At 44.4% G+C, this 23,758-nt stretch overlaps 1 protein-coding gene across 1 annotated transcript; it reads left to right on the top strand.

The window, feature by feature from the left end:
* Positions 1-884: 884 nt before the first annotated feature.
* Positions 885-19,508, top strand: FAM124B (family with sequence similarity 124 member B). Its single transcript, XM_038573950.1, has 2 exons — positions 885-2,125; positions 16,551-19,508. The coding sequence occupies exons 1-2, from the start codon at positions 1,394-1,396 to the stop codon at positions 17,199-17,201; spliced, it is 1,383 nt and encodes a 460-aa protein (XP_038429878.1). The 5' UTR covers positions 885-1,393; the 3' UTR covers positions 17,202-19,508.
* The last annotated feature ends 4,250 nt before the right edge of the window (positions 19,509-23,758 follow it).

Below are 23,758 nucleotides of genomic sequence, written 5' to 3'. Positions count from 1 at the left end.
ATGCTCAACTGCTGAGCCACCCACGTGTCCCACAAAAGTGCTTTTTAAATTATAAGACTGTCACAATGAGTTTCATTGATAAGTATTAATAAGCAGCTTACTTTAAGAATTCTGTTTAGAAAAATGTGCATATCCACACCTTTTTAGGAGCACAGCTCTCCGAATAGCCAGTGATTTTCCAATGGATATTCAGAACACGTTAGGGTGGGTGTTATGTTTAGAGCGTGAATATTCTAATTGAAGAAAATTCATTTTAAGATTCAACAGCCCCCGAGTGTCTAGGATAAATACATGTCGTCAATTAGAGTTTTCTTTGGTGTCCTCACCCTATCCTTAGGAAGAAAATCCAGGCCGGGCCTTGCAGGTCCGTGAGAGGCGCCTCGTCTTTACTCCTCTCAGTTCCTGGGTGCAAATCTTCCCTCAGCCACTTTTTAGCTGTGAAACCTTAGGCAAGTCGCTTAGCTTTTCTGTGGCTTAGCCCTGGGCCCTTTGCAAGTATTCTGGGGATAAATCGTCTTTTCTTCACAGGTTTGCTGCAGAATTAAATCCATTTATGTCAAGTTTTAGAACCGCTTATGACTGGTGCCTAGGAGATCCTCAATAGATCTGAGCAATCCTACTGTCCACGTTCGGAAGCTCTCACTCTTCCTGAAGAATCAGCATGAATAAAGGGGGAATTTTGTTTGTTTTGCGACTTTTTTTTTCTTTTTCTTTTTTTTTTTTTTTTTTTTGCAACATTTTAGTACATGCGCTCAGGCTTCGCATCACAGCAAATCATCTGCAGGGAACGCTCAGTATCATTTAGATACAGTGTCTTCTCTTCACTGCCAGCATCAGTTGTCCTGTAACAAAAAAAAAAGACAAAGGGGGAAAAAAAATCCTGGCCAGGGGACAAGTTTCGAGAATTGTTTTAAAGCGGTCATTGTGTTCAGGTGGCCTGGCAGGCTACTGTAAACACAGAGAGATGCAAGGAGGAAATCAGAGCCCATTGTGGGCTCATAAAATGGATGTCTTTTCAACCAAACAGATTGCAATCAGCCCCACCGAGCCCACGGCCTCGTGTTCCTTTCTGCTTGGTCATTTCCTTTACTGAGTGTCTGCAAGAACCACCCACTTGGGTGGTTCTCAGGATTATAGGTTTTTAGGTCAAACAGAAACCCAGGGCTGGGCCTGGACAAGCCAACCCGCAGTTACACGCCGGGCGAGCCCGATGACACGGGCCCCACGGCTGGCGGGCCCCAATCCGCGTGGACTCTGGCCGTGTGGCCCCCCGCAAGCGGGGCCCGGGCTCCGAGCTCTGCTCTGAAGGGGCCGCAGGTCTCCGGCCGGGTCACGGCTCCGCAGCGGGCCCCCCGCGCTTGCTTCCTTCGATCCCCCTCGTTCGCCTTCCAGAATGGACGGGGCCCCGGAGCCCCTGGCCATGACCATCCACCTCCTGGCCAGCTCTGGCCAAGGCTCGCTTCTGCAGCAAACCCTGGATCAGCTCCTGGCCTGCATTTGCCCAGACGTCCGACCCTTCCTGGTGTCAGAGCGGGGCAGTCCGGTGAAATACTACGACAAGTGCCACTCCAGGCGGTCACGGTTCCCGGGGATGTCTGTTTTGCTCTTCCTGCACGAGAGCCTCGGGGAGGAGCGGCTCTTTCGGGTTCTTGACTCCCTAGGGCGCTGGCCGTGGCAGTGCTACCCCGCCCCGAGCGCCCAGGGGAGGCCGTGTCCCTACATCCTTGCCAATCAGGAGTTCTACAGTCTGGACAGCCAGATGCCCGTGTGGGGCGTGAGGCAGGTGCACCGCGGCACCGAGATCCTGAGAGTCACCCTCTACTGCAGCTTTGACAACTACGAGGACGCCATCAGGCTCTATGAGCTGATCCTGCAGAAGGAAGCCACGTTGCAGAAGAGCAACTTCTGTTTCTTTGTGCTCTACGCCACCGAGAGCTTTGCTCTGCAGTTGTCGCTCAAGCAGCTGCCCCTTGGAGTGTCAGTGGACCCCAAAGAGTCTTCGGTGCTGCAGTTCAAGGTTCAAGAGATCGGCCAGCTGGTGCCTCTCCTACCTCATCCGTGCGTCCCCATCAGCCGCACCAGGTGGCAAACACAGGACTATGATGGCAACAAGATTCTGCTTCAGGTATTCATTCCTGTTTTGCCTCTGATCTTTATAGATGCGCATGGAGCTGTGTGGTTTGACCTCTGAGATGGGCCTTAGTGATGATCGAATGCAGCGGTTCTCAGCTTCGGTTGCACATCAGAATCCCTGGGGAGCTTGCAAAAATTCCCATGGGCCTGCACCCCAGGCCGGTGAGATCAGCATCTCTGGGGGCGCCTGGGGTGACTCAAATATGTAGTGTCAGGGCTGAGAGGCACTGATCTAATAAAATCCCCTCATCTGCCAGATAATGGAGTTCACGCCCCGTGAGCTCACGCAAGTGGTGCAAGTGGTTCGCAGGAGAATCAGAGGACATCCCATTTCTCAGCTTGTCCCTTTGAAACTGTATGCAAATACTTTGCCCACGGCTTTGGGTTCAGGAGTAGTGTAAGCTTTTCCATCCGACCTAAGGAAGCTGAAGTTGTTAACTGTGGTTGGAGATGTTAAGTTTGTAGTCCTGTTGACTTCATATTTTTCCCCTGGTGACTTAATGTTTAAGCAGCTTGTATCACTATCAATTTTATCCCCAATCTAATTTGATGATTAGAGCTCCTTAGTTTAAAAAGAAAATCTTGATTTTAAAGGTTTCTCCTGTAAGCATCCCATCTAAGCCAGGCACAATCATGATCGCTACCATGTGTCGTCCCTCGCCGAGTGTTTCGTGGCAGTTGGGCCTGGCACCTAGTAGCTGCCTGGCTAAGCCTCGATTCCTTCATTAGCACAATGGAGGGAGGAGTAGCATCTTCCTAGAGTGTGGGTGGTCAGCCGCACAGAACGACGTCATGCTTCAAGTGCTTAAGGTTATGCCCAGAATGCAATTTTAGCTATTGCTATCTGTTCTGACCTAGGCTAAGGGTTGTTACATGGATTGCTTTATTTAATTCTTATAACAACCTAGGGAGGCACTGTTCCTCCCATTTTGCAGATGAGAAAACTGAGCTACTCAGTTAATTGCCTAAGACACAAGACACAGGTAAGGAAGTATCTACTCAGCTCCAAAACCCAGACAGTTACCCATTATCGTCCAGTGCTTGGTGGGTGTGCAAGTGTGTGTAAGTGAGTGCAGGCAGGGCGGTGTACATGACACCACAGCAAAATGTTCTGTGGCTTCTGTCCTTAAGAAAAGGTCAGTAACCCCTTTAAGGCCTGTTGGGTCAAGTAATAATAACAGGATAGAAGATGAATAGTCTTTCCCTTTAATTTTATTATCTGCCTTGAGTTTGAATCAGATGGATTCCTTATGAAATGATTTCTCAATTATTTACCTGTCACCCAAGGTGGACAGGCACTGTTTCTCTTAGTTGCCTCTGATTTAACTCAGCAATTTCTAAGGCATCTAAGGTTTCTCCTTCAGCCTTGGTTAATCTCTAGCATTTAAAATCAAGCTCACTGTGGAACAAACATTTCATATGTGTGTGCAGCAGGGGGCACATTTTTAACTGTTCCTATTTTTCAGATCAAGCCTCCCAACTTGGATCAGATTCTCCTCTCCTCTAAACCAATTATTGCATCCAAGGGAATGGGGTTGTATGGTGTGGTGTAGTTCTGAGGCAGAGGCTCTGCTGGATTGCCTGTGGAGTCAGGCCCTCCTGGGACTCCCAGGGAAGAGTGAGGGCCGCCAGTGAAGATCAGTAGGGGAACAAATGCAGGGTGGCCCAGATGACTGATGTTGGCCAAAAGAAAGGAAATAATACCCATTCAAGGGAAAACCACTAATTAACCTCTCCACGAATAACCTTTCTTGAAGGCCAGAATGGACATGTGTGGGCATGCTAGACCCGCGGGGGGCGTGTCATGGGCAAAGCTTCCTGAGGAGTGATACCTGGGCCTGCCGAGGCTGGACAGCCCAGAAGGAAGTAGCCAGATGGAGAAGGGTCACCCACGGTCTCTTCCAAAGAGAAGCATGTGGTGGCATTTCCTTAACAGGGCATGTGCAGAACACTGCCTGAGGTTCTCTGTGGCTGGGGTAAAAAGAGGGGCTCAGGGGAAGATGAGCAGGTGGCTGGAGACTACATCATCAGGACTATGGTCAGCCACTGGAAGATAAGCTCCATGAGGGCAGGAAGCTCTTCATCCACTTTTGTACTCTCAGGACCTAGAACAGTGTCTGGCACACGGTAGGCCAACCACATTCTTGTGTGAATGAACCGGAGCCTGGCTAACTAGCTTCTGTTTTATCCTCACTGCAATCAGCAGTCACTGATGGAGGCTGTGAGTGACGCTGACACGTAGAATTTGTTCTGAGGATCAGAAAAGAGAATGTAAATGGAGGTGCTCTGTAAAGTAGAAACTGTAGGAGATGGCGCAGAAGCAATGCGATGATTGCGTGTGTAAGAAGGCCACTAGCCATCTCACCAGGTGCACACGGTGAACAATTCTTTTCTCCTGTCAGCGCAGATGGCCGGATGCTTCTCAGAGTCTAGAATGTTTATTTGTGATGAGAGTGACTTTAGGGTACATAGTGGATGCTCAGTAAATGAATGAATGTATCAATAAATGATCAAATATGTCCATGTTTCTTCATTCACCAAATACTCTTCCTGAGTGCCTATCCTGGGCCAGGCCCTGTTCTAGGCCCTGTCCTCCATTTGTCTTAGTTCTTAACGGCTGCAAATGTATGGTAGGCTAATTCCTCCCTTCCCTCTCTAGCAGTCCTCCTTTGTCCCTGTGTTTTTCCCACAGGTGCCCTTTGGCTAGGGGTTCTGTGTGATGTCACACTGCCTTTATAGGCTGATGGGAGGCCTGATTTCCCACAAGTGCCTGGGATGGCAAGTGGCCTATGGTAAATTCTCTGTCCCCACCTTGAGTGTAGGGACAGAAAGTGTTAATTTGACCAAGTTTGGAAAAGTTGTTTGAAGGATGTGCCACTTGGAGGGTGACCGAACTGGGGGTAGCAGGGTGAGCGGCTGGAGAGCTCAAAGGAGTTTAGGAGAATGCTTGTTGGCCCACTGAGTATGAGAACAGGAGGACATACAACAGGCATTAGAGAGGCATTTATTAATGTTTTTCAAGAAATGGCAGATAGTCTGTAGTATACAGTTTAGAATGATAACCCTGGTACCACCATGTAGAGTAGATCGGATGAGTGCTAGACTGACGCATCCAGAGTGACTTCAGTCATCCAATAGGAACCAGCAAAGTTTAGAGTAAGGGGACCCACAATAGAAGCGTGAGGTTAAATATGAACTATATTTCAGGGTTGGACTTAACAGATTTGGAAATGAATTAGATGTAGGGGTAGAAAAGAAGGAGGTGCTGATGAGTCTGGACGCACTGAGTTTAAGATGCTTGCAGGTCATTCAGGAAGATATACCCAGTCAGGTGGCCTCTGGGAGCTGGAACTTGGCCTGGGGACATAGATTGGGGGTGATGGTTGAAGCGCTGGGAAGAAGTGCTAGTATCAAGGAACAGAGGGTAGAATGAGAAGAGATGAAGGCAGAGCCTACAAAACATCCACACTCCAGGAGTGAGAAAGAGAAGAAGAATGAGTGAAGGAATGTGAGAAGGAGCAGCGAGAAAGGAGGTAAAGATTATGATGTCACAGAAGCCAGTATGTCACTTGGTGGTGTGCCATAGTCCCTAAGATGCAATTTCTCAGTTGCACTGAAAAAACCTTAGGTCTCTCCTCACCAGACCATCGTTCCCCGGTTGTGTTGCCAATAACCCCTAGAAGACTGGCACAGGCTGCAGGGCCAGCTCTCCTCCACTGGCAACTGCGGCCACCACCGCCCTGCACTTATGGGCATGTCCTTGCCAATGTCTCCACAACGCTATTGAAACCAGGCTGCAATTTTCAATAAGATCTTTCTGAAAGTTTTAGGATAAAAGGGGAAAACAACAAAAGATTCTGTACAGGGAAGGTGAATTACAAGCACCTCTGGGTGTCACCATTCAGAGCTCATTGGCCAAGATGTGACCTTGAGATCCTTTCCCAGGTCTCCTCTGTGTGTTCTCCACACCCGTCACCAGGAGAGGCTCCAGGCCAAGCACATAGCAAGAGAAGGGAGGTTGCCTCTTAGCCCCTTGAGGGCCCACCTTCCAAGTCTTTCTTAACAAGGGTAGACTGAGGGGAAGGGAGAAGAAAGGGGTAGGAAATATCAGAAAGGGAGACAGAACATAAAGACTCCTAACTCTGGGAAATGAACTAGGGGTGGTGGAAGGGGAGGAGGGTGGGGGGTGGGGGTGAATGGTGACGGGCACTGAGGGGGGCACTTGACGGGATGAGCACTGGGTGTTATTCTGTATGTTGGCAAATTGAACACAAGTAAAAAATAAGTTTATTATTAAAAAAAAAAAACAATGGTTGACTGCCTCCCAAGATGAACGAAGTGAGAAAGTTCACATTCACCTCCACTCCTGTTCCACAGTGGGGGCGTCTTGTTCATGGACCTAGACAGTTCAGTTATGCCAGTACATGACCCCGCATCAATACAACCCAGGATACTGAGTCTCAACAACAGACACTGGTCATCAGCCATCCTTCCGGGCAGCTCTTCCCAGTTTATTCTGCTGAAAGACTTAGAACTCATGCCTGCATATCCTTCCTCCAGTCCTTGGCCTCACCTCTGAATCCTCTACAACTGGTACCTGAGTTAGAATCCACACCTCTCCCCCAGAACAAGTTCTTCCTCCAAAAATCAATCTATTGATTTCCTGCTTTAAATTTCACTGGTTTCTGCTCTAATTCCCATTATCCCTTCTTCTGCTTACTTTGGACTTTTGGGGGCAGATTTTATTTATTTGTTCGTTTGCTTGAAAGAGAGCGAGAGAGAGTATGCGCAGAGAGAGAGGGACAAGCAGACTCTGTGCGGAGCCTGGAGCCTGGCACCGGAGCTCAATCTCACGACCCTGAGATCATGACCTGAGCTGAAAGCAAGAATCAGACACTCAACCGACTGGCTGTCACACAGGCCCCCCTGCTGACTTTGGATTTAATATGCTTTTCTTTTTCTAGTTTTCTAAGGTGGAAACTTAGATTATTGACTTGAGGTCTCTCCTCTTTTCTATGTACATCTGGTGCTAACATATGATATAAACATAAACCTACATAATTAAACACACTGTTGGTGTTATTTTTTTTATAAATTTATTTTTTATTGGTGTTCAATTTGCCAACATATAGAATATGGTGTTATTATTTTAAATAAACTTTTTCATTAGATCAATGAAGAATGAGAAAAATGGAAGTTTTGCATTTACCTTCACTTATTTCTTCTTCAGTGCTCTTCCTTTCAAGCTTCTGACCATATTATTTTGCTTCTCTCCAAAGACCTGTGATGTGTCTTGCAAGGCAGGCCTCCTGGCAAACAAATCCCTTCAATTTCTCTTTGTTTGAGGCCTTGAATCTCCTTCACTTTTGAAGGAGAATTTATAGGATGCGAAATTCTATGTTGGTATTTCCACTCCATTTTTTTCTTGCTTGCATAGTTGTTGAAAGGTGAGATGCGATTTGTGTCTTTTTTTTTTTTTTTTTACAATTTTTAAAATTTATTTGAGAGAGAGAGAGAGAGAGCACTCAAGTGGGAGGAGGGGCAGAGGGAGAGAATCTTCAAGCAGACTCCCTGCTGAGCACAGAGCCTGACACAGGGCTCGATCTAACCATCCATGAGATGGCGGCCTGAGCGGGGAAACAAGAGTTGGATGCTCAACTGATTGAGCCATGCAAACACCCCACTCTTGTCTTTTTTTTTTTTTTTCTGGTGTCTTAGGATTTTTTTCTTTATCTTTGATTTTTGTAGTCTGGAAAACAATGTGTCAAGGTGTAGCTTTTGCGGAATTTTTATCCTTGGTGTTCTCTGAGCTTCCTGGATTTGTGGTTTCGTTTCTGACATTAATTTGGGATAGATTTTCAGTTTTTGTTATTTCAAATACTGCTTCTGTTTCCTTTCTCTCTTTCCTGCCTTCTGGTCTTCCTATTATCCATCTGTTACACTTTTGGTGGTTGTCTCACTGTCCTTGGATATTCTGTTCTAGATTGTTGTCTTTGTTCTCTTTGATTTTTAGTTTTGAACGTTTCTTTTGAGGTCCCCTCAAGCTCAGGATTCCTTCCTCAGCCCTGTCCAGTCTACTAGTAAGCCCATCAAAGGCAGTTGTGGTCGTTGTTTTTTAATCTCCAGTGTTTCTTTCTATTCTTTCTTAGGGTTTCTATCTCTGTTAATATTGCCCATCTGTTCTTGCGTGCTGTCTACTTTATCAATTAGAGCTCCTAGTACATTAACCATAGCTGTTTCAAATTCCTGGCCTGATAATTCCTGCAATTCTGCTATGCCTGGTTCTGATGCTTAACCTGTCCCTTCAAATTGTATTTTTTACCTTTTAGTATGCCTTCTTTTTTTGTTTTGCTTTTGCTAGCCAGACATGATGTAGCAGGTAAAAGGAACTGCTGAAAATAGGCCTTTTGTAATGTGGTGGTGAACAGTTGGGGGAGGGACAGCATTCTATGATTACATTGCACACAGTCTTTTAGTGAGTCTGTGCCTGGGACTGTGAATTCACCAGTATTTTAAAAATTTTTTTCTTCCTCCTTTGGCAGGAGAGGGTGGCTAGAATCAGTTGGAATTGAGTATTTCCCTTCCCCTGGGTCAGTTAGGCTCCGATAGTACCTATCAGGGTTAACTTTTGCTTAACTAGTTTACTCTGAGAGCAGGACACAGTTTTCTGGTGGATTTAAAAGTGGTACTTTTTCTCCTTCCCTTCCAGAAAGACAAAGAGATTTTTCTCTGCTATTTATTGCGAGCATCTGGTCAAGCTCCTGGAGGGAAATCTCACAAGTTTGCAGGGCCCCTCTGTGACTGAGACCCCCTGGAGTTTTTAACTCACAGAGTTATCTACACTGAGCCTTCTAGCATTCCTCAGTGATAGTTGAGGTTTTCCTTGCTTGGCGCTGGTTCCTGCTGTGGCTTCCACTTATGAGTCTCTGCTCTGAGAAGCTGTGATTTTCTGTATTTGTCTGTCTGTCTCTCCTATCTTTGGGGGCTGCTTTTTGCCCTGCGTCCTCACCTCATGTACAGATGCTGGAAGTGTTTTTGCTCTAAGACCACCAGCATCAGTAAATGCTGACTGCTCCTGCCTCGAAAGTCTCTCCTCTGGAGGCTTCAATAACCCAGCTCTTTAACTCAGCATTTTCTCTTCTTTGTCTGGCTATCCCTTTGCTATTTCTTCCCAAACCCTCACCTTTTTCTTCCTGTCCCTGAATCAGGTTTTCTCATCTATAGTGGTATTGACATTTTGGACTAGATGATTCTTCATTGTGGAGGACTGTCCTGTGCATTGCTCATGTTAGCAGCATTGTTGGTTCTGCCACTAGATGCCAGTAACAACGACCCCTCAATACCCTGCATCCTAGTTTTGACAACCAAGATGCCTCCAGACCTTGTCAAATGCCTCTGGGGGGGAGGGGTGAAGTTTGAGAACTGCTGAGAAGTTTGAGAAGTTGAGAACTGCTGTCCTTGACTAAAAATTTCCCTAAGATTAAGAAATACAGAGCGTCCTGTGGATTTAATATCATCTGTCCTCCTTACTTCTGTGTTTGCATCTCTAGCTGTTGAGCTTTAGCTTATTTATTTGTTTATTTAGCTTATTTCTAGCCCCCTGTAAGATGATTTGAACGTAATGTCTCATCCTCACCTTACATTCAGTCCAAGCAAAATCTAAGTCAACTTCTCTCCCATGTTCTCCAGCTCTGGCCACTGTCTCTTCATTTTCTCTGGCTTTGAAACATCATCACTATTAAAGCCCCTTTTTCCAGAAGCCCCACATTCAGTCACACCCAACTATTGTAGTTTTCCTTTGGGGACATTCCTTTTCTGCCTTCCTTTGTTCAGCCCAAGTAGCTTTAAATGTGCATTATTATTACAACATTCTAACTCTTCATTCTAACTCTTCAGTCTTGCTCCAGGCATCCTCTTTTATCCAGCACATCACAGTTGAATATATCTTTAAATGATTGCTAAGTTTATGGCTATCCCAACTTTCTTTACAGAGCTCTAGGCTCACTCCTACACCCAGGTTTTTTTTTTTTTTTTTTTTTGTCATAAGATACACAGAGCATAAAATTTATCACTTGAACCACTTTTAAGTCTTGGATTCAATGCCATTAAGTACATTTACAATGTTGTGCAACCATTACCACGGTCTGTTTCCAGAACTTTTTTTATCACACCAAATAGAAACTCTGTACCTATTACACCATATAACCCACTATTCTCTCCTCCCTCTGTCCCTGGTAACCTCTATTCTTCTTTCTGTTCCTATAAATTTGCCTCTCCTAGGCCTTCCATATGTGGAATGATGTAACATTCACCCTTATGTCTGGCTTGGTTCACTCAGTATAATATTTTCAAGGTTTATCCGTGTAGCATGTGTCAGAGTTTCATTCTTGTTTAAGTTGAACATATTCCATTTTATGGATATCTGCATCTATGTTTTGCCTAAGCTGCCGCTTGTCCAGAGGTGTTTTTCTCTTACTTTTTACTTATCCATCCTTCAAGGCTCTGCTCAGATAGTAATTTCTCTGTGGAATCTGCCGTGAAGCTCAAGTGCACATTCACTCCCATTTGGTGTACATTTTACGTGGAAATTTTTGTAATACATAACTGATTACATATTTTTGTATTCTTGTACCATATAATTTGGGAGTTTATGACTCTCTTCATCTTTTTGGTATTTTGTTGTAAATGTCTATTTCCAGTAGACTAGTAAGTAGACAGCTGTTCTGAAACATGGGTTGATTGACTGCTTGTTTTCAGGAAATAAGTCTGTCTCTTCAGAAAAAGGTGTATATTCCAGAAGCTAGATTGGTGTAAGCAAGCATGTGATTCTTTTCATTTTATCAACAGACATTTAGCTAAGGTGTCCTTATGTTTTTCATTAGCTATTGAAAAATGAAAGAACATAGCCTCTCATGAAAAAAGTAATTCATTTTCTTCTGTTGAAATCTCTCAGCTGTACACACTCAGACTCTATTCCTCCCTTTGTTCCTCCTCTGTTTCTATTCCATTCTCTATCCACATCCCTAATGTACCCCATGCAGCAACACACGCACATACACGCGCGCACGCGCACACACACACACACACACACACACACACTCCCATCCCTGCTCTTCATCTCACTCAATACTCCCTGAAAGAACATTTGGAGGCTATGACTTAGAAGTTTTTCACTCTTATTGAAAAGCAGGTTAACACCAGTGGTTTTGGTTAATCAGTTAGAGTAAGTGATTTTAATCTAAAGATCAATTAATTATAAAGGAGTGGTTTCAACTCTTTGGTAGGCAAGTTTGGCCTGTTTTGATGTTTCTTATTATATGTATAATTTAGTTCCATTTAATTTTTTTCTCAATGTAGGAAAAATTCTCTTTTGCTATCTCTTACAGTCACTTCTAGTAAGAGACAATATTATTTTCCCTTCATGATGTGAATCTGTTCTTAAACAGCTTCATCATTTTTCAGTGATGTATATTCTCTTGTTTCTCAAGTGTTCAGAGTCAAATGGGTGACAAATGATCATTCTATTCATCAAGATAACTGCTAACATTCCCTGAAACTTGAAAATGCTAGCTCTCAATTTGTAATATTTTACAAATATTTCTTGGAAAGATGAGCTCTAAATGATCAGAATTCCTACAAATGAGTTTCAATTTATTTTTTTTGGCAAGAGGAGCTTTTCTTCTCCCTCAAGGGATCTCTCTCAATCACCCAGCATTATGTTTCTCCTAGAAATTCTTCACTCTATCTGCACACATCTGCATTTCTGCATTAATAATGTTATTTATATTCAGTTGTGCTATGTGGTCTAAGGATCTTAGACCTTTCTATAAGGAAGGAAAGTTGATATTTCTTTCTCTTTAAAAGTTTGCAGAAATGGCCAACCAAATGATGAAAGTCTTTTTGAATTTTCTAGATAAGACTTTATATCTACCTAATGTCAAATAATTAGGGGCCCAATTCATACATTCTACACTTCCATACATTTCTACGTGTAAAAATTTATATTTTCTTAGGTATTAAGCTTTACTTATATATCCAAAAGACATCTAGTGATTACCTACAACATGCTAGGTACTGGAGTTACAACAACGAAGAAGATGCATACAATCCTTCTTCCAGATGACAAGTTTAGAGGAAGATACAGAAAAGTAAGTGGGCAGATGCTTAACAGTGTGGTAACTACTATAATATGGTAAGGCTTCTAGAAGATCTAATAATAATACTAATTACTATGATAATGATCAACTTGTATTTAGCACTACTATGTCCTAGGCACTGTTATCATTTAATCCTTTTTACAACTCTCTGATGCTGGTATTTAGGATTATCTCCTTAGAAACAGGCCTAGGAAGATTAGGTAACTTGTCTAAAATCCAACAACTAATAAGTGACAGAGCCAATATTTAGGAGACCCACCCCAGATTTAGTGATATCAAGAAAGCTTCCAAGCAGAAATGATGTAGAAGCTGGCATTGGCCATGGGTTTTTAGGAAAAAGGGTTAGAGGAGACATATTTCAGACAAAGGAAATAATATACACAAACACTGGAACTAGGAAAGAGCAAATAATATCCAAGAAGTTCAATTTCGACAACTAGAGCCTAAAAGGGAGGAAGTGGTAAATGACCAGGCTGGAGGAAGAAGGGGCAGATTGTCGATGGTGTGATAGGACATTTTAAGGGCTTAGATTTTTATTTCAAGAAGAGTAGGGAGCCATCTGAAGCAGGAAGGTGACATGATGAAAACTGTTTTTGAAGCTCCTCTTGTAGTGGAGTGGAGAAGGGATTGGAGGGAGGTGAGAGCATGGGGGCCTTATCATATGACCATTGCAATAATTCAGACGAGAGATGTGAGAGCCTAACCTAGGGTTAATGGCCTTGTACATGGAGACACAGAAAGATCTGAGAGATCTCTGTGAGGCAGAGTCCACGCGAATGGATAACATGAAGATGAAGAAGAAAAAATGACGTTCTTGCTTGACTAACACGGAGCTGATGTATTCGAAGAAAGGGAAAAAGACTAAACAGAACAGAATTAGCACAGAGGGGAAATGAGTTCAATTTTGGACATGTTGAGTTTGAGTAGCTGGTGCCTGGAAGACAGTTGGATAGATAAGTATAAGCTTAAAAAACTGGTTTGAACTGTAGTTATGCTTTGGGGAGCTTTCATCATTTAAATAGTAATTGAAGGCATGGGTGCCCATGAGATTGCTCTGGGAGGGTATGCAAAGAGAAGAGGACTCAGGTCAGCACTGAAGAAACACAACGTATAATGAACTGACAGGGGAAGAGGCTCCTTCAATAGAAACCAAGAAGGGGTAGATGGAAAAGAAGCAGAAAATTTAGAAGAATGTGTTGACATAAAAGCTTAAAAAGAAGAAGACTTCAAATGTAAAGGAGAACAGTCAGCCTTGTAAAATTCTACCAAAGCTCCGGTAACAATGGATGACAAGGAAGTTGATTGTGGATGATCTTGGCAAGAGCAATTTCCATGTCTTGGTAGGAAGGAGAGTCAGTGGTGTGGGTAGGGGAAATGGGTGGGGGGTGGTTAACAGGATAAATGAGTGTGGATGAATTTTATAGAGAGGCTTGGCTGTGAGGGAGAGGAGAGACGGAGCTGGAGGGGATAGCGGGGGAAAGAATGCTTTATTCAAGAAAAACTTGAGTAGGTTTAATTGCTGTTGCAAAGGAGTGAGCAGAGCACCAGGAAGAGAAAAAGATTGGAGAAACAAGATAACAAAGTGGGAGAAAATGAATCATTGATAAGCTGGGGTGGCCAGGAATTCACAGTGCAGACAGACCGGTCCCTTTTCTTGTGGAGAGGATGGGAACGTTCCAGATGTGTTGGGCAGCAGGCAACAGAAAGTTGCTAGCTTGTGACTTTTGTTTTCTCTCTAATCTAGATGGTGAGACCTTCGGCTGGGAGGTTGTGGGGAGGTTGTACGACTGAAGGTTTGAGGACAGTTCTTGAGGTTTGAAACAACTGCCTATGGCGAAAGGACAGGTGGCTAAGGAGACAGGACTGGCGGGGAGGCAGGGCTAAGTGGAAAGCCACACCTTCACAGGGATGTCACTCTGAACAGCCATGTGCATTTCTTGGACAGCTTGAAGTTCAAAACACAAATTCAGAGAATGTGGGCATGCAGATGGACCTGGAGGTGAGAGGTCTGGAGGGAAGCTTTGATAGAAAGGGAGTGGCAGAGGGGAATTGGAGATATTGGCAAGGAAATGGATGAAGTGAGAGTCTTTGGACTCCAGTTGACATAGAAGGAGCTGTTGATGTCGAAGAGCTGATGTAGAGAACTGAGTGTTGGAGCAGAAAAGAGCATGCAGTTTGAGTCCCTCAGAGGTGGAAGGCCCCAAGAGCTAAGATTAGTTTTTCCATTTTTAAATGGTTGGGGGAAAAATGTCACGACACGTGAAAATTGCACAAGACTGAAACTCAGCTACACCCACTTACCACATTGTCCATGGGCTGCTCTGCAGCAGATTTTAGTCATGGCGAGAAAGGCCATAGGTCCACAGGGCCTCAGATACTGATTGTATGGCCATTTACAGAGAACATTTGTCAACCTCTGTGCTAAAGGAATTGATGGAAGCAGCTTTTTTGTTTTCTGCAGTTTGGAATGGTTACTCCATCATTTCTATCAGAGAAAAAATTGAGGGAGGCCATATAAACGTATCACGTACCATATGCACCTGTGTGGTGATTTATTCATTTCTAGACCTGCTTTCTTACTGTTCTGATTTCTCCCTTCTTGCCTGGTGAGATAAATAAATTCTTGCCTCCTTCCTTCTTTTTATTTTCTAGCAATAAATTAAAAAAAATATTTAGAGCAGTGCTAAGTTCACAGCAAAATGGAGCAGAAGGAACAGAGAGTCCCATATGTTCCCTCCCCTACCCCTCACAGGCACAGCCTCCCCCACTGTCAACATCCCACCAGGGTGGTGCCTTTGTTTCAATTGATGAACCTGCATAGAAACATCATTATTGCCCAGAGTCCATAGATTATATTAGAGTTCACTCTTGCTATTGTACATTTTAACAGTTTTGACAAGTGTGTAATGACATGTATCCCCCACTGAAGTATCATACAGAGTAGCTTCACTGGCCTAAAAATCCTCCATTCTCTGCCTGTTCATCCCTCCCTCCCCTCTAGCCCCTGGCGACCACTAACCTGTTTATGGTCTCCATAGTTTTGCCTTTTCCAGATGTCAAATAGTAGGAATCATACAGTATGTAGACTTTTCAGATGGGCTTCTTTCACTCAGTATATGCACTTAAGGTTCTTTTGTACCATCCTTTTTGATATTTGATTAAGGACTGGGCCAGGCAGGGGTGGATCCTGGATACCAATTTCTAAGAGCTACTGACAAGATAGAGAAAATTGTCTTTTCCAGAAATCTCCTGGGCAAGAGTTTTGCATAATGAGTAGGGGATGAGGCTCCCAAGAGGCCAAGGATGGAAGATGGGCCAGTGAAATCTAGTTTGTGGAGGGAAAGAGCACTTAACTCTAGAGTGGCAGTTCTGCTGAGTAAGATCTCTAAGTTTAAAACCAGAATGGAGGGACACCTGGGTAGCTCAGTGGTTCAGCATCAGCCTTTGGCTCAGGTCGTGATCCTGGAGTCCTGGGATCGAGTCCCACATCAGGCTCCTCACAGGAATCCTGCTTCTCCCTCTGCCTATGTCTCTGCCTTTCTCTCTGAATCTCTCATGAGTAAGTAAATAAAATCTTTAAAAAAGTAAAAATAAAACCAGAATGGAACGGCTAGGGATTAAGAAGACACCACTGCTCCTACATGGGCAGTCTCCCTCATTTCTTTGTTGTTTTCCCACATGCCACTGTATATAGCCTATACTAGAAATAAATGGTGCCCCTAAATTTAAAGAATATTGACTTAGAAGGTGTCTAATTATGAGTCTGCCTGGAGTGCCCACATGTCTCGCAATAGTTCAAGATCTATATCATTAGCATGATGTAAAAAGGACTTTGTAAGATTGAATTCTTATTCCAGTTTTTATCTTGACTATAACCACATGTTTTGGTGGCTTTTTATTTTTATTTTTGCATAGTTGGCAATAAGTTATTTGCAACCTCAAGTGAGGCCACCAAGTAACGTCTGTGAACATCTTGCATATTTTGAACAACATGACCTATGGGAACTATATTGTTGCATATGACTCTCAGATTCTTCGTCTTCTCAAATGTTAGTTTAGGGATTCTGAGAGAGAGATGTTTGGAGCTGATACTGATACCTCTCCTGATTACGTTGTACTTACTGCTTCGCTTCAACTGGCTTTATTGAAAGTCTGCTGTGGGCACAGGATGGCAGAGGATGAATGGGACATGGCCTGTTCTTGGCACTTAGTTAATGGAAAACATCTATTGAATTTGTTTCTTTTTCCCTCGTCCCTCAGGTCCAACTGAATCCAGGACTTGGGGTTAAGAATGGTGAACTTTCCTTCCTGAACGGCACCGTGGGAGCCAACACACTTCCCCAGGGCTCCAGGCTGATCCCTGTCTCCACAAGGAGGACCTTGGAGCCAAGATGCCGAAGGAGCCGGGCCCGGAAGCTCCAGGTGGGTTCCCTGCAGTGCCCAGAGTCTGGCGAGAGCCCTGTGTCAGACAGCTTTAGTGGCACTTCTGGGAAAAGCCCTGGCTGCTCACCCCAGGACAGGAGCTCAGTCCTGGGGGCCCAGATGCACCTGCCTTCTCCCCACCTCCAACCTGGGGCCAGAGAAAAGATCCTCAGCCCGCAAAACAGCTTTGAGGAGCTGGAGGCAGAAACGAATGTTGACACGGGACGCACTGTGGTCAATCCTGAACCCCGGCAGTCTTTTCTGAGCAGATTTTCCAGGGGTCTCCGGACCAGCCACCCACCATCCTGCCTGCCAGACTCCTCCGTAGGGCCAACCGCCTCCATGAACAATAGAACCCTTAAGGAAAGGATCCATTCTTTGTCACTTGCAGGCCAAAAGGATCTTGGGGCAAGGAAGATAATCTCAAAATGTCCCCTTCACCTGCCAGTCCAGGGTGAAGAAAAAGAAGAAGAAGAATTCTTTATATAGCATAAAGCAAATGCGATTTCCGAAAACACAAGATCAGATCCAGTGTTCTAGAAATGGAGCACTGACCTGGGACAGATGGTTACTTGTTCACGTGAGGGGGCCTGAACGTTAGCCACGCACAGATCCGTATTGCTTTTATTTGAGACGTGCATAGTCTAAGGTGCTGTGAAGGGTTGTTTATTTGCCTTCATGGTCATAAGGGAATACAGCCAACGCATAGGGAGAAAGCCCAAGGCCCTGGGTCCCTGGAGACACACTAACTCAGCTGGGTGCACCGAGTTCAGCACCTGTCAGGAGGGATTGGTTGTATGCGAGCGAGTCGGATGTGCTATGCAATGCTGATGAGTGTATGCAGTTTGGTTTTAATTTTTACTTGGGTTGCATTGCTCATCCCCCTGGACAACATGGACTATTTATTCTGTAGTGTTTTTTAATTTTTATGTGACCTCCTTTGGTAACTAGGCCCTGTACACCACATAACCTCTAGTGATTTTGCCTTTAAAGCTGTCTGTGTCTGGAATGAGTTCACATGCAAGTGTTTTGAAAATTACAAACAATTAATTTCTTTCCTGTTTAATAAGCAGAAACATTGGAAGTCAAGAAACTAGGTGAAAAATGAAAGCGAGGCTCTAGGATTTCCTTGCTCTTCCATTTCTCATCTGTTTCGGCACTACTCCAAAGGGGCCCGTGGTTCCTGTTTCTAACCAGAGAGGAACATGACATGAATGGATCTCTACTCGACATGGCAGGAAGATTGGATTGGATGAGTTGTTGGAGCAGGACTTGTGTTCTTCTGGCCATGTTCGAATTCCTAAATTTCTTTGCAATACGCATTCATCCATTTATACATTCACTCATTCATTCAGCAAATATTTAGTGAGCACCTACCTTTGAATAAGACATCGACGTATGGTTCACAAAGTTCTGTAGTCATCAAACCCGAAAGGTATATATGGTCTCACCGGTTTAATCCATTCTATCAACACTTGAGGATATGTCGAAGTCTTAATTCCTCTAGGACCCTTTCCCACAACTGATTTTTTCACTTGCTGCATAAGGCTGTGGTAAGCAGGTGGAGACTGAGCATATTATGAATTGTAATTAGAGCTGCAATGGACAAACTCTTGTTGCTCATGTGCTGTAGTTTTTGGTTGGATTTCTACACACATTTTTTAAAAATCTGAGGTCTGTGTGTTGTGGTTAATTTATAAAGTTATCTGATTCCATGAACTTTATTCTCCAGGACAGATGTTACATCAGATTATAAATGCTGATTTAGCTGGATCTTCTGGTGATCCTATTACTTACTATACCCACTTGGGGTGATGGATGAGTTCAGGCCCAAGGATGAGTCTTCAGGCAGGGACACCTCCTAGATTTGGGTGCTCTGCTGAGCTTAAAGAATAGAAATGAAGAAGAGTGGCAAATAGACAAAGACAAGATTTCCATGTCGATTTTACTTTTCTGGGCTCATGACATCAGTATATTCCCATTCTCATTTTCTTTCTCCCTTCCCCCCCCCACAGCCCCCCAATCAAGACTAAAGTTAGATTTTAGACAGTAGAATGAAGAACTTAGTTTTGGTCTAATTTTCTAGAATAAGAGTTTTAAAAAAATGAAAGTCTTATTTAAATTGAACTATTGAGCCGCCTTGAAAAGCACAGCAGGGGGGCAGTTCTGAAATATCTTTCCCACTTTTTTTGAGGTTACCTGAATTCTTTAACATAATATGTGGGTGAGACTATAAGTACAGGGAAATTATGAAGAATACTGGAAAACGTGAAGGAGTGCCTTACAAAATTGACTTGTAAAATAATACACTTTTGAAATGGCACCGACTATATTCTTCAACACAGAAATCCAATTTACAACATGGTAGGATGGTCATTCCTGTGGGCTAGGTAGGGTGCCAAAGGCCCCGCTTTAAGCCTCAGCTTTTAAATTTACTATTTATGGCACCTTGAACTGTCAGCCTCCTTGATCCTCTGTTGCTTTTCCTACTGTAACAAAAGGTTGTTAAGAGAATCAAGATGACCCACATGAAAGCTTGTTTTTTTTTAAATGTCATGGAAACAAGAGTTTTTTTCTTTTTTCTTTTTCTTTCTGGAAACAAGTTCTGGTAAAATCAATGATTCAATTAAAAAAAAAAAAAAAGAAACCCAGCTCTCTAAGAATCTTTGCTACTTGTGCCGCTTATTATGTTCCCATACCTAGGAGGGAGATTGTGGATGGAAAGAATCAAATATATCTTAAAGTTCAAAAGCAATTGTCTGTAACAGGAATAAACTCTGAACTAGTTTAACCCAATGTATTGAATTAGCCAGACTCTTGACTTACTTATGCTGTATCTTTTAAAATGTAGAACGTATCACTTTTCAAATCAGAGGGACTCTCAATAATCAAATTACTTTATATTTCTTTACAGGTACACTAAAAATCAGTTGCATTACAATTGTTTGGCTATTTTTAACCCTATTAATAGTATATCATACTTCTTTGCCAGTGTTATTTGGACATTGCTAAACAATAGAAATGGTAGCCTTTGGAGACTTTGGAATGTGTGTGTCCATTAGGGAAAGTAGGGCAGGGATTTGGGGCTGGGGTAGGGGAAGGCAGACACCCCTTGATTCACAAAGGGAGGTGGGGCAGGAGCCTCAGCTGCTCCCCAATCCACCCTCTGCTCTGATGGGACTTTGTAGAGGTGTGCCCGTCCTTCCATGGCCCCCAAACTCTGCTCACCCTTTTTCCTTCCTTCCAGAGAAAGCCAGGGAAAGGGGAAGGGAAGCCAAAGAGAAGAGAAATGGAGCTCACTCTCTGTTGATTAGAAACTCCTGAATTTCATCTCTGTGTTCTAAAAACTATTCAGAACTTCCTGAGGTAACTTGATACTGTCTGCCTTCCTTGACTCTTCTCATGCTCTTGGGCTTTCTCTCCATTTTCCTTCCTTCTTTCCTTCCCTCCCTCTCCCCCTCTTCTGTTCCTTCTCTCTTTCTTTCTTTCTTTCTTCTTTCTTTCTTTCTTTCTTTCTTTCTTTCTTTCTTTCTTTCTTTCTTTCTTTCTTTCTTCTTTCTCTTTCTTTCTTTTTCTTTCTTTCTTTCTCTCCTTCTTTCCCCTTCCTTGCTTCCCATCCTCTCTCCTGCCCCCTGCCCCCATCCTCCCCTGGGCCTCATGCATAGATCTGATCCTCTCTTCATTCTTTGTTCTGTTTTGAAATACTCTGTCTGGGAGGCATCTCTCAGGATTCCCGAAGAGGCTGTAAACAGATCTTTTGGCTCAGCTCTGGGAAAACGAGAAAGAAGAGGCCACCCCCACCCTGAGGAGGAAACGCTCCCCACTTTCCAACTCACGCTCAGGACTCTGCTCTGGGACTACGAGGCCCACACCACTTAGAAAACAGTTGGTCTCTCCACCCACAGCTCTCTCCTTTGACAACTCCTAGACCTTTCTCTGAGGTCTATTTCTGGGTCTGTTCTCACAATTAGCAACTTTAAAAATTGGCTGTAGTATGTGATAAGAAAACAACGAGTGCTGATGGCCCCAAAGAGCATGTATCTAGGACTTACGTCATCAAGAACTCAATCCTCATAAACTTCATTTTCAAATATGTCATTTAAAAGTCGAGTTATTCCAGAGAATCTACCTGAAAGACATGCTAAGGTCCTCGCTTAGCGTGAAAGGAAATGTATTGTTTTACAAGTCCTATTGACAAGCCAGAGATGTTTCTGAGGTGTTTCTTTTAAAGACAATCAATAAATACTTCGAAAGAGGGCTAATGACATCAAATGTGAAGATGATGACTGGCCTGTGCAGCCCTTCCTACCTGTTGGTGCTCTCCTGAGTATTTCCATCTTTACACCAATCCTTTGAGGTAGATGCTATAATTATTCCCATTTTACAGGTGAGTAAACCAAGGCACAGAGAGGTCAAAAGCCTAATCCAGAACTGAACAATGACTAAGCGGCATGGCTGGGATTAGAACACTGGCTGTCTGGCTGGAGTCTGTGCCCATAACCACTCCAGCAGCCTGTCCCTCACAGGGGGTGCAAGAACGGCAGACCCCAGCTTTCTGCCTGGTACCCTCAATGCCTCCACACTGTGAGTCGGACAATGGCATGTCACCTCAGTTTCCTTTCTGCTCCTCAAGCATGCCCCACTTGTGCAGTCTGCCCAGATCTGACCTACGGGAGCTCCTTCTCATCATTTAGGATCCAGGTTGAAATCCCCGCTGCAGGGCACCTGATCAGATAACACCTTATTGAAGCAGTTCTAGAACCCAGCCCCTAGCCCAGTGCCAGGACCAGAGCAGGTGCTTTTACAAATATTTTGCTCAATGAATGCGCAGCAAGAGGAGGAACACTGATGAGACCTCCACTCTCTGGATGCCAGAGGAGAGAGTTGTCCTAGGTAGCTAGGGTTGCTATGACCAAATATCATAGGCTGGGGAGCTTAATCATCAGAAATTTGTATCTCCCAACTCTGGAGGCTGGGAAGACCAAGACCATGATGCTAACAGGGTCGCGTTCTGGTGAAAGGTCTCTTCCTGTCTTGTAGCACGCCACCTTCTCGCTGTGTGCTCACATGGTGGAGGACAGGGGAGGTTTCTTGTGCCTCTTCTTTTTTCTTTTTTTTTTTTTAAGATTTTATTTATTCATGAGAGGCACACAGAGAGAGGCAGAGACCTAGGCAGAGGGAGAAGGAGGCTCCCTGCAGGGAGCCTGATGTGGGATTCGATCCCAGGACCTCAGGATCATGACCTGAGCCAAAGGCAGACGCTCAACCACTGAGCCGCCCAGGGGCCCCTCTTGTGCCTCTTCTAAGGGCACTAATCCTACTCATGAGGCCTCCTCCCTTACACCTAATTATCAAAGTCTCCAACCACCATCACAGTGGGGACTAGGTCTTCCATGTATGAATGTTGGGGGATACAATGCTTCAGTCCATCGTGGAGATGAATCATTTCATCCCTGGCTGTGTCCTAAGTGCCAGGTCTCCTCTGGACAGCCCCTTTTCCTCTGTGTTTTCTCCATTTCTCAGATGGAGAGGTTTTCCTCATTTTTTTTTTTTTTTGAGATTTTCCTCTTTTACCTGTTGGCAGCAGGTCCATTACAGCTGGCCTCATCTGGTGTGTCCCCTTCAGTGTAGGAGCGTCGCTGTGCTTTTCCATCCTTGTTTGTGCTGCTGAGCCCTACCTGAAACTCACTCTTCCATTCATTCTACAAACACACCCTGTCCCATGTGCCTGACTCCAGGGACGCGCTGACAGCTACCATCTGCCACCATCTGCCACCATCTGTGGGACCTTGTCCGTGCTCCCCATTCCTCGGCCAGTGAGTCTCACTTCAAAGGAGCAGGTTTTGTCTTTAAGAAATGAAGCCACCTTGGACAGTCCCAACAGAAATGATGCTGCTGCTCTCATCACAAGGCGTGAATTCCCACAGGCACACACTGGCTCATTCAAGCTAACCTCCATCATAGGTTATGGTCCATTTTATGTGTCTTCTCACAGGACAGCATTTGCATCTCTGAATTTTCTCTTGCTTTGCACAACAGTCTGATTCACTGAACTAAAGTGTGACTGAATTTCAGCAAGACTTCTTAACGAAGTGTGCAAGGAGTTACCTTGTTTCATCCCTAGCACGAGTCTGTCACTAGAGGCCACAATTGTGACAATCTAATAGCTGTGGGGACCCGCTCCAACCTCTTTTTCCCCCTCTACTTCACCCCAAGGGAGGGCATGCAGATACTTTTAAATTAATCTGTGTCCGGGAAATTTCCCTACAGGCATCTTGGTAGGAGGCAAAACTACCAGAAACACGACCCATGCTGTGGGGGGGAGGGGGGGGGTTGTTTTTGTGTTTCATTTTTTGTCTCCTTTTACTAAGAGAAACAAACCGTGTACTGCAGGGTGCTACCTCAAAGCATAGCAAGGTGGCCAATGGATTTCACATGACAGGTCGCCTGCAGGCCAGGAGTCCCATCACAGCAGGAGGACCAATACCACAAAGCTAGCAGGAGGTAGCAAGAGCTTGGCCAGGCCTTGTCAAAACAGGGTCCCTTCAGGCCTGAAAGAGCAAGGGGACCTGCAAAGTAGACGTGGCCAGTGCTCTCCTCTGGGATTCTGATGCTCCCAGCAGGGATGGGAAAGCTCCTTTAGGTGGGTGGTGGGGGCGGGTTGGGGCGGCGGCAGCATTCTGTCCCCGGTACATATGCTGTCGCCCTGCTGGCTGAGGCCTCACCCCAGGTTGGTTCGGGGGCCTGATTTTGGTTCGAGGCTGCCTGCCTACCTTCCTACTGTTCTTGTGCATTTTCCGAGCCCAGGTCCCCAGCCTTCTGATGAACTAATTCTCAGCTTAAATCAGCTAGGATCCGTTTTGTTTATGCACCAAATAACTGAGATCCATACAGAGCGAAGCGCTAACAGGGGCTAAGACCCAGTACAAAACTGGGGCACTGTATTAGGGAATTGGGTTTTCAAAGGGATAAACAAAGATGTGAAAAACTATTCATTTGGGAGTTCGGTGTCTCTTTGAAGTTTTCTTAGCTTTGATTCTTTGATT

Source organism: Canis lupus, chromosome 25, assembly GCF_011100685.1.
Source record: "Canis lupus familiaris isolate Mischka breed German Shepherd chromosome 25, alternate assembly UU_Cfam_GSD_1.0, whole genome shotgun sequence".
NCBI classification, from domain to species: Eukaryota; Metazoa; Chordata; class Mammalia; order Carnivora; family Canidae; genus Canis; species Canis lupus.
This window is presented reverse-complemented; position numbering and strand designations above follow the sequence as displayed.